Source organism: Otolemur garnettii, unplaced genomic scaffold (genome assembly GCF_000181295.1).
Source record: "Otolemur garnettii isolate 467f Iridium unplaced genomic scaffold, OtoGar3 scaffold00174, whole genome shotgun sequence".
NCBI classification, from domain to species: Eukaryota; Metazoa; Chordata; class Mammalia; order Primates; family Galagidae; genus Otolemur; species Otolemur garnettii.
The window spans coordinates 992038-1002404 of record NW_003852569.1 but is presented as its reverse complement, the minus strand read 5'-3'; the positions used below and the strand labels follow the sequence as shown (position 1 = coordinate 1002404).

Sequence of the window (10367 nt, the reverse complement as noted above, 5' to 3'; positions counted from 1 at the left end):
ATTTGTTTATTCAGGTACAACAAAGCTGGTTTGTAACATCTGCAGTATTACTCCTTCATTTGGTTTTCTAGCATTTCTGTGTTTACAGTAAGTTTCAACACAAGGGCTGGGCACAGTGGCTTGTGCCTGTAATCCTAGCACTCTAGGAGGCTGAGACAAGAGGACTGCTTGAGCTCAGGAGTTTCAGACCAGCCTGAGCAAGAGTGAGACCCCATCTCTATTAAAAATAGAAAAATGTGCTGGGTGTTATGGCAGGCACCTGTAGTCCCAGTACTTGGGAGGCTGAAGCAGGAGGATCACTTGAGCCCAGGAGTTTGAGGTTGCTGTGAGCTATGTTGACACCATGGCACTCTAGCCTGGGCAACAGAGTAAGACTGCCTAAAAAAAGAAACAAGGGTGGTGCCTGTGGCTCAGTGAGTAGGGCGCCAGCCCCATATACCGAGGGTGGTGGGTTCAAACCTGGCCCTGGCCAAACTGCAAACAAACAAACAAAAAAATAGCTGGGTGTTGTGGCGGGTGCCTGTAGTCCTAGCTACTCGGGAGGCTGAGGCAAGAAAATCGCCTAAGCCCAGGAGTTGGAGGTTACTGTGAGCTGTGACACCACAGCACTCTACCGAAGGTGACAAAGTGAGACTCTGTCTCTTAAACAAAACAAAAAAAAAGTTTCAACACAGTATTTCTACTTCAATGTGCAGTGGGACAGACTACACTTGTGCAGCTGTAAGGAACCATGTGAATCTCAGGAGAACCAGAAACACATACCCTAAGGCAGTGGTTCTCAATCGGTGGGTCACAACCCCTTTTAACAATGAAAATACATCTTGCATATCAGATATTTACATTAGATTCATAACAGTAGCAAAATTACAGTTATAAAGTAGCAATGAAAATAATTTTATGGTTGGGGGTCACCACAACATGAGGAACTGTATTAATGTGTCATGGCATTAGGAAGGTTGAGAACTACTGCCCTAAGGAGACACAAAAAACTGCTGATACTCTCGCTGGGAGCATTTCTGTGTTAAAAAGTTTAGAAAGTGGAAACTGAACTCCTGGAGTATTTATTCAGGAGACTGTTCAGGGAGGTCAGTGTTACAGGACTTTCCCTCTGGGGATTCAGCAGTGGGTGAGCAGAGCAGAAGGGCCGACAACTGCTTCCTCTGGAGGGAGCACCTTATGCAGAATGGCGTGGAATTCACCAGCAGCTCTTATGTCAGACTTTTATCAGGATCCAGCTTTATAAATAAGCCTACACAAAAAAATAACAGAAGATGAGTATAAATCAACTGACTGCACTCTGATGGGACTCTGAATAGACATGTATAAAGGAAGGCACTGGGTTCATACCAGCACCTATAGTCTACTTGCCTACTCTCACTTTTCAGCTAAATTAAGAATCAACTTTCAACTATCAAAATACTATTCCACCTCTCCCTGGGTAACCATCTTCGCTTGGCCATTTCATGGTTCATTACCACTTCCGTTAGAGACAGCAAAAGGAAAAGAAGTAAAATCACAACTGTGCTGTCTGGCACCTTTATGATACTGAAAGGTTCAGTGAGACAGGGGTACAACTGTCACCTGGAATGGGATTCTTAAATCGACTGTGGGTTCAAATTCTCTTCCTCCTGCTCCTTTTATTCATCACTCCTGCAAACAGCTGATACTTAGGAGACAAACCAGTTCCTTTTTTTTTTTTTTTTAGACAGAGCCTCAAGCTGTCCCCCTGGGTAGAGTGCTGTGGCATCACTGCTCACAGCAACCTCCAACTCCCGGGCTCAAGCGAGTCTCCTGCCTCTGCCTCCCAAGTAGCTGGGACCACAGGCGCCCACGGCAACGCCCGGCTATTTTCTGGTTGCAGCCATCATTGTTGTTTGGCAGGCCTGGGCTGGATTCAAACCCACCACCTTAGGTGTATGTGGCTGGCGCCTTAGCCACTTGAGCCACAGGTGCCGAGCTGACAAACCAATTTCTTAAACAAGACACAAAAAGCACTAGTTATAAGGGTAAAAAATCTAATAAAACTAATAAAAACTTCTGTAAATAGGGTGGCGCCTGTGGCTCAGTGAGTAGGGTGCTGGCCCCATATATCAGGGGTGGCGGGTTCAAGCCCAGCCCTGGCCAAAACTGCAAAAAAAAAAAAAAATTCTGTAAATAGGGTGGTCCCTGCACCGGTCCTATATGCCGAGGGTGGAGGGTTCGAACCCAGCCTCGGCCAAACTGCAACAACAACAAAAAAATAGTGGCTTCCGGAGGCTGAGACAGTGAGATGCCCACAGCCTGAGTCTGAGGTTGTAGTGAGCTATGATGCCATTGCACTCTGTGCAGGGCATAGGGTGAGACTCTGCCTCAACAACAGAAACAACAACAAAAAGCAAAGAAATAAAAAATAAGCAAGGAAATTAAAAAATTAAAACGAAAATTTTTTTTTTCCTGAAAGTTTGGGCCAAAGTCGTGAGTGCACATTATATACAGGAGCACATTATACAAGGCAGATGTGGTAACCAACATTGAAATAACAAGTCAGGTGTGTGACATCCTTGAGACAGTTTGTGCACACAAATACAAACATTTACCTTCCCCTCATTCTCATTTATAACTTTGCATTTTTAAACAATTTAAGCTAACAAAAAATTGTGACGCTAGTACAAAGATATCCTTCCCCTTAAACCATTATAGAGTTACTTTCCAAAATGTATGCAAAATTATAATATATGAAGTTATTGATCACATTATTTGCAAGAGCAAAAGACTAGAAAAATATACGTGTCTAAAGTTCCCAGGCCCCATCTAACACCACAGGGCCCATTGCATAGTCTCTTTCTAATTCCTGTCTCTGACAGTGGAGATCTGGCCCCGAGCACTGCTGTCAGCCCTGCAGATGCCACACTCGGCATGGGCTCTGGCACACATGCCACTCCTTCCTTCCTTTGCGTGGGCTCTGACGCCCTGCCTGGGCCACTCCCTGTGCAGACACCTCACTCCACTCTGGCTCTGACACTGTGCTGGGCTGTTGTCAATGAGATAGCTCCATGTCAAAGACCTTCCTTGTCCTTACTGATGGCACCACAACTTTTTTTACACACACAGTATAATTTATAGAGGAGCTGTAGTTCTTTCTCCTATTGGTAGATATTTATTTTGTCAATCTTTTGCTATTATAAATAATGTTGGATGAGTAATACAATTACTAGGACCCACAGCAATCCAACCTGATACACTATGATGTTGCACACTTAGATCAAGTCCTGGAAGTGGGTCAAAGGGCACACAAATCTGTAATTTTTTCTTTTTTTTTTTTTTTTTTGAGACAGAGCCTCAAGCTGTCCCCCTGGGTAGAGTGCCATGGCATCACAGCTCACAGCAACCTCCAACTCCTGGGCTCAAGCGAGTCTCCTGCCTCTGCCTCCCAAGTAGCTGAGACTACAGGCGCCCACAACAACGCCTGGCTATTTTTTGGTTGCAGCCGTCATTGTTGTTTGGCGGGCTTGGGCTGGATTCGAACCCGCCACCTTAGGTGTATGTGGCTGGCACCTTAGCCACTTGAGCCACAGGTGCCGAGCCATAAATCTGTAATTTTGATAGAAATTGGTAAATAGCCCAACGTATAAGAATACCTTTAACTTTAAATGACAGAGAATTAAGAATTTCTGAGGGGGCTCAGCACCTGTAGCTCTGAGCCCGTAGTCACATACACCAAGGCAGGCAGGTTGGAACCTGGCTCAGGCCTGCTAAACAAGAATGACAACTGCAACAAAAAAATAGCTGGGCATTGTGGCGGGCACCTGTAGTTCAAGCTGTTTGGGAGGTTGAGGCAAAAAAATCACTTAAGCCCAAGAGTTGGCGACATGGTGAGACTCTGTTTCAAAATAAAAAAAAGAATTTCTGAGTCTAGGCATGATGGCTCAGGCCTTTAATCCTAACACCCTGGGAGGCTGAGGCAGGAGGATCACTTCCAGCCAGGAGTTTGAGACCAGCCTGAGCAAGAGCAAGATCCCGTCTGTACAAAAAATAGAAAAATTGGGATTGGGCACAGTGGCTTATGCTTGTAACCCTAGCACTCTGGGGGGTGCTGAGGCAGGTAGATTGCTTGAGCTCAGGAGTTTGAGACCAGCTTGAGCAAGAGCAATACCCTGTCTCTACTAAAAATAGAAAAATTAGCCAGCATTCTGGCAGCCACCTATAGTCCCAGCTACTGGGAGGGGAAGGTAGGAGGATCACTTGAACCCAGGAGTCTGAGGTTGCTATGAGCTATGATGGTGCCACAGCACTCTAGCCTGAGGCAACAGAGTAAGACAATGACTCAAAAAGAAAAAAATATTAACAACAAGAGAAAAATTAGCTAGGCATGGTGTCATGTGCCTATTGTCTCAGTTACTTAGAAGACTGAGGTAGAAGGATAGCTCAAACCCAGGAATTTGAGGCTGCAGTGAACAATGACGATTTCATTCTAGCCAGGGCCACAGGGCAAGACCCTGTCTCAAAGAAAATGAAACAAAACCAAATAAGAATTTCTGGCTATATATGGGTTATAAAACCAAAGAAAAAACCAAACCAAACCAAATGAATGCCCCCTCCAAACCCCAAATTAAAAGCAAACTAATAAAACTCCTAACCAACCTGACCTATCAAAAGGGACAATAGCAGGTTCTTACTTGTTGCTTCTGAGTACAGGGTCTTCTCATCAACACTTTGAACACTACAGGAAACAAAAAATTTCCTTTCTTCGACTTTATCAAGTTGGCTGTTTATTACAACAACAGAACAAAGAGGGATTGGTCTGAAAAGGAAAAAGAAAAAATGAGCTTCTTGAAAGATGGTCAAGTGCATGGCACGGGGCAAAAATTTATGACATGTGACATTAATGGGCACTGACTGCCCTGGCTGACACACTCCTTGAGGGCTCAGGCACCAGTGGCCTCTCCTGTGCCTTTCCCCTAAGCATGGCTGTTCTCAGAGGACAGTTCCTGGGTCTATAGTCCTTGTCTGCCCTTATGCGCTTGCTTCAAAAAGATCGCCAGGGATGCCAGCTCTGTGAGGCAGAGACTGTCCCATCTGGACATCCAGAGCAAAGTTGGGATGGAGCTGAAATCTTTTATGGAAGTGGAAATGAGATCAGGGGATAGTCCCAGGTAACTCTTCTTATTTTCTCTGTCATCAAAATTTCTCATCCAATTCTTTCGAGTAACTGTCACTAGAAGACACTAATAACAACAATTACTAGTTAACGCCTCCACTGTTCAATGCAACTTTCTATAATGGTACAGATGTTCCACATTGGAGCTCTCCAATCTGGCAGCCACCTGTGCCTACCGAGCACTTGAAACAAAGTCAGTATGAATGAGAAACTGAAATCATTAAATTTAATTTTAATTAATTTAAACATATTTATATTTGAGATAGCGTCTTGGTCTGCTGCCCAGGTTAGAGTGCTGTGGCATCATCATAGCTCACAGCAACCTTAAATCCCCCAGCTCAAGCAATCCTCCTGCCTCAGCCTCTTGAGTGGCTGAGACTAGAGGTGTTGGACACATTTGGCTAATTTTTCAATTTTTTTATAGAGATAGGGTTTTGCTATTTTGCTCAGGTTGGTCTTAAACTCTTGGCCTCTTGTGATCCTCCTGTCTTGGCCTCCCAGTGCTAGGATTATAGGTGTGAATCATTGCACCAGACTAATTTGTATTTAAATTTAAATAGCTACATATGACTAGTGGTAATAGTCACCACTGGGAATCCTGGATATATAGAACCATAATGAAAAAGACAATTCTTTAAAGGTGAAATTTCAGATGGCAGAAATGTAAGGTAGAGCATGGCAGGGCTCCTACAATACTGTCAAGTGGATGACAAAACTACACCAGGTGGAGAGAAGTTATCACTGCGACTATCCCCAGCCCACTTTCCCCTCCCGGGGTCTCTTGACATGTCTACTCCCAGTAGCTTTTCCTGAACCTCTTGATGGAATAACCAAGCTTTGCTCTTTTGTTGAGCTGATTCAACATTGACTACGACTCAGTGGATAGCAAGCACTCTTGCCTGGTCAGCATCTACCTAGTAACATTACTCTTTGCTTACCTAGGCCCTGTGCCTCATTTCATTCTCTTTTTCACATACTTATAGACTCATTTATTGGGGAACCATCTCCCCCCCATTCTCAGCCATGTAGATTGACTGGAGTTGACAGGTGATGCCCCTTCTCTCCCAGTGACTGGTTGTGGGGTGGGCGTAGGCTGAAACAGTCAATCCTCAAACTTGTGCTGGAGCCCCTGGTGTTGGATTCTTCTTCCTTGAGGGTGCTAGGCTTATAAGATGCAAGCCTGGCTGGTGGTCATCATGTCACTATATTAGGAAAGGCTACCCGAGGATGAAGCAGGCTGAGAAGAAGGCATGGCCCAGCTACACCTGACTTCCCAACCACATGAATGTTATGTTCCCTTTTTTAGCTTAATCTAGTGTGTGTAAGAATTCTATTACAACAGAAGTCCTAGAATATTACAGTCAACAGAAAGGATCTCAAGAAATATAAAATAATGCAACAACTATCTCAACTGTGTTTATAGAATAAAATTTTCTAAATGTAACTAATATTTAGGTGCAAATTAATTTGGTTGGCAAAGAAAACTAGATTTAGGCTCGGCGCCTGTGGCTCAAGTGGTTAAGGCGCCAGCCACATACACCTAAGGTGGCGGGTTCGAATCCAGCCTAGACTCACCAAATAACAATGACAGCTGCAACCAAAAAATGGCCAGGCGTTGTGGCGGGCGCCTGTGGTCTCAGCTACTTGGGAGGCATAGGCAGGAGACTCGCTTGAGCCCAGGAGTTGGAGGTTGCTGTGAGCTGTGAAACCACAGCACTCTACCTAGGGGGATAGCTTAAGGCTCTATCTCAAAAAAAAAAAAAAAAAAAAGAAAACTAGATTTAGGTCATTTTCTTTAGACCAGTTTTGCTAGGCAACTTAATCAGACTTGTGTTAGAAGCAGAAAGGTGATAATAATGATAAAAGCAAAATTTAAAAATAAAAGATAAAACACACATATATACAACAGAAACCTCAACAAAGTCAAAAGATAGCTCTTTGAAAAGACTAATAATCTTTGGCAAGACAGATTAAGAAAATGAGAAGAGAGGACAAAGAAAAACTATTTGGGCCAAAGACGATGATATTAACTATAGATTTAGCTGAGATTTTTTTTTTTTTTTTTTTTTGAGACAGAGTCTCAAGTTGTCCCCCTGGGCAGAGTGCCGTGGTGTCACAGCTCACAGCAACCTCCAATTCTTGGGTTCAAGTGATTCTCTTGCCTCAGCCTTCCAAGTAGCTGGGACTACAGGTGCCTGCCACAATGCCCAGCCATTTTTTTGTTGTTGTTGTGGCAGTTGTCGTTGTTTGAGCTGGCCAGGCTGGGGTTCAAACCTGCTAGCCTCGGTGTATGTGGCCCCCAACCCACTGAGCTATAGGTGCCGCCTAGATTTAGCTGAGATTCTTAAAAATTGAGAATACTATGAATATTATATATTATGTCAAAACATCTAAAAATTTAGATGAAATGAAAATAATTCAGAAAAATGTTATCAAAATTGATAATAAAAGGATTAGAATAAGCTTGAATAGTTAAATAAAGACATTAAGGCCCTAGGAGGATAGAGGAGGCACACTTGGGAAGGAGTTGGTGTGAATCCCTTCTTGGGGGCAAGTCCCTTACTGACCAGGGTAACCACATGCGACTATCATGCAAACAACAAAAGTCTACCGGTTTAAGGTAGTAAGTAAAATGTAGAGTAGCTAGTATTCCCCTAATTTACTACAGATGTCTAAAAAATTCTCTTATTTCTGACTTCTAATTTAATGTGGCCAAGAGAACTTGGCCTGTAGATTCTGATTCTTTAAAATTTATTAAGATTGGATTTGTAAACCAATACATGATTAATTTTCACAAATGTGTGCTAGGAAATAAAGTATATTTTTCTCTAATTATTGGATATAGAGTTGGTGCTCTGTGACCCTGGGTAGAGGGCCATGGCATCATAGCTCACAGCAACTTCAAACTCTTGGGCTCAAGTGATCCTCTTGCCTCTCAAGTCGCTGGGACTACAGGTGCCCACCACAACACCCAGCTATTTTTAGAGATGGGTCTTGCTCTTGCTCAGTCTGTCTCGAACTCATGAGCTCAGGCAATCCACCTGCCTTGGCCTCCCAGATTACAGGCATGAGCCATCTCACCTAGCTGGGTTACAAATTTAAACGTAAGACATACAACTATAAAAGTCCTGGAAGAAAACAAGGTCCTGGAAGAAAAAAGTTCCATGATGTTGGTCTTGGCACCAATTTCATGGCTATGACACCAAAAGCACAGGTAACTAAAGCAAAAATAGGTAAGTGGGACTACATTAAACCAAAAAGCTTCTGCAAGGAAACAAGTCACCACATTGAAAAGGCAACCTGTACAATGGGAGAAAATACCTGCAAACTACATATCTGACAGGGGGTTAAACTAAAAAAAAAATTCAAAACATGTAAGGAACCCACACAACTCAATAGCAAAAGACTAACAACCCAATTAAAAAGTGGACTAAAGACTTCAATAGACATTTCTCCAAAGATATACAAATCGACCACAGTAACAAATGGATGCTTAATGTCACTAATTATCAGGGAAATGTAAACCAAAACCACAAAGAAATATTAACTCACACCGGTTAAGATAGCTATTATAAAACAAACCCCAAAAAACCCAAACGACATTAAGTGCTGGTGAGAAAGTGGAAAAACTGTACATTCCTAGTGAGAAGGCAAAATGGTATAGAAAAGAGTATCAGTAGTTCCAACTACCATATAATCCAGCAATCCTACTCCTGCATATTCACCCCAAAGAACTGAAATCAGGATTTTGAGGACATATGTACTTATCAGCACCCACTGTAGACAGCAGCACTATTCACAACAGCCAAGATGTAGAAACAACCTAATGTCTGTTGATGGATGAACAGATAAAGAAAATGTGGCTCACTCTCTTCTCCTCCGCTCTCTCTCCTCATTCTCCTCTTCACTCTCCTCTTTTTCTCTTCTCTTTTAATGTAATGTGGCATACAACAAAATATTATTCAGCCTTAACAAAGAAAGAAAACCTGCAATCTAAGACAACATGGGTGAACCTTGAAGACATTATGCTAAGTGAAATAAGCTAGCCATTGGAAGAATAATGCATGATTCCACTTGTACGAAGTATCAAAAATAGTCAAACTCACAGAATCAGGGTAGTATGGTGGTCACTGCAGGCTGGGTGTTGGGAGAGATGGCAACAGGAAATTTCTAATCAATGGGTGTGAAGTTTCAATTATGTAAGATGAATAAGTTCTAGAGCTTTGCTGCACAACATCGTGCCAGTTGTCAACAATACTGGATTGTGTTCAGCGGGTCTATCTCTTACCACAATAAAATAAAACTGAATAAAAAGATGACATCCTTCTTCTCCCCATCCTCAATCCTGCTGTCCAGGACATATTGATGGCTCTTCTTGCCATTCTGCACTGTGAAACGGTGATTAGGGAGGAGCCTGTACTTCAGGGAACCTCAGAGCTGCAATGCCAGCCCAGGAGGCCTGTTCAAGATTTCTTTTGCATGATAGATTTCTATTCTTTTAAGTTATTTATTTTGAAGTTACTATTAATGGCAGCTGGGGAGGAAGAAGTTAAACAACTGGCCTGCAAGTGACTGTGTGTGTGTGTGTGGAGCATAGGGAAATACTCTCTGGGAAAACAAACAAGTAAGAAAACCCAGAAAACGAAAGGAACAAGTGACCTTACCTAATGTCTTCCAACTGGACCTTCAAGTAAACAGAACAGGGGCAGGAAAACTCTAGCCCACTGGCCAACAGTATGTTTTTGTAAATAAAGTTTCGTGGTAGGCATTTACACCTGCTTGCTTATGTGTTGGCTGTGCTGCTTTTCTGCTGTAATGGCTGAGTTGTGTAGATATGCCAGAGACCATATAGCCCATAAAGCATAAAATATTTACAGAAACATTTCCTGATTCTTGAAATAAACTAATGACATTTTCTAGGTTGAGAGTCCTTTCCTAGCTCATGCCCTTAAAAGGACATGCTTGGCTACAGACTTCTTACAGTAAATAAACATATAACCTATAAAGCATGGCTCCCCCACAACAGCCGCATAATCCTCATGACCTCCAGGGGTATCACACTGAGATGTTTTGTAAATTACATGGCTCCTACTATGAGGGATAATCCACAAAACCTCATTGAGTGAATTCTGTTTGTAAATTCTATCCTGTCCTATTGCTATCTTTATTCCTATCCCAGTATTCATACTATTTTGTTTACTGCAGGGGTAAATCTATGTGGTGAAGAATT

The 10367-nt window shown here is 42.7% G+C and overlaps 1 protein-coding gene across 2 annotated transcripts in view; it reads right to left on the bottom strand.

The window, feature by feature from the left end:
- Positions 1 to 1042: 1042 nt before the first annotated feature.
- Positions 1043 to 10367, bottom strand: part of THEM4 (thioesterase superfamily member 4) — a 31148-nt gene continuing 21823 nt past the window's right edge. Inside the window, exons 5-6 of one of the 2 annotated variants that reach the window (XM_012811758.2) lie at positions 4656 to 4780; positions 1043 to 1249 (exon numbers count right to left, since the gene is read on the bottom strand). In XM_012811758.2, the coding sequence (XP_012667212.1) occupies positions 1209 to 1249; positions 4656 to 4780 (166 nt within the window). In that variant the 3' untranslated portion in view covers positions 1043 to 1208. The remainder of the gene's footprint in view (positions 1250 to 4655; positions 4781 to 10367) is intronic. The other variant, XM_023519426.1, reaches the window with a different exon arrangement.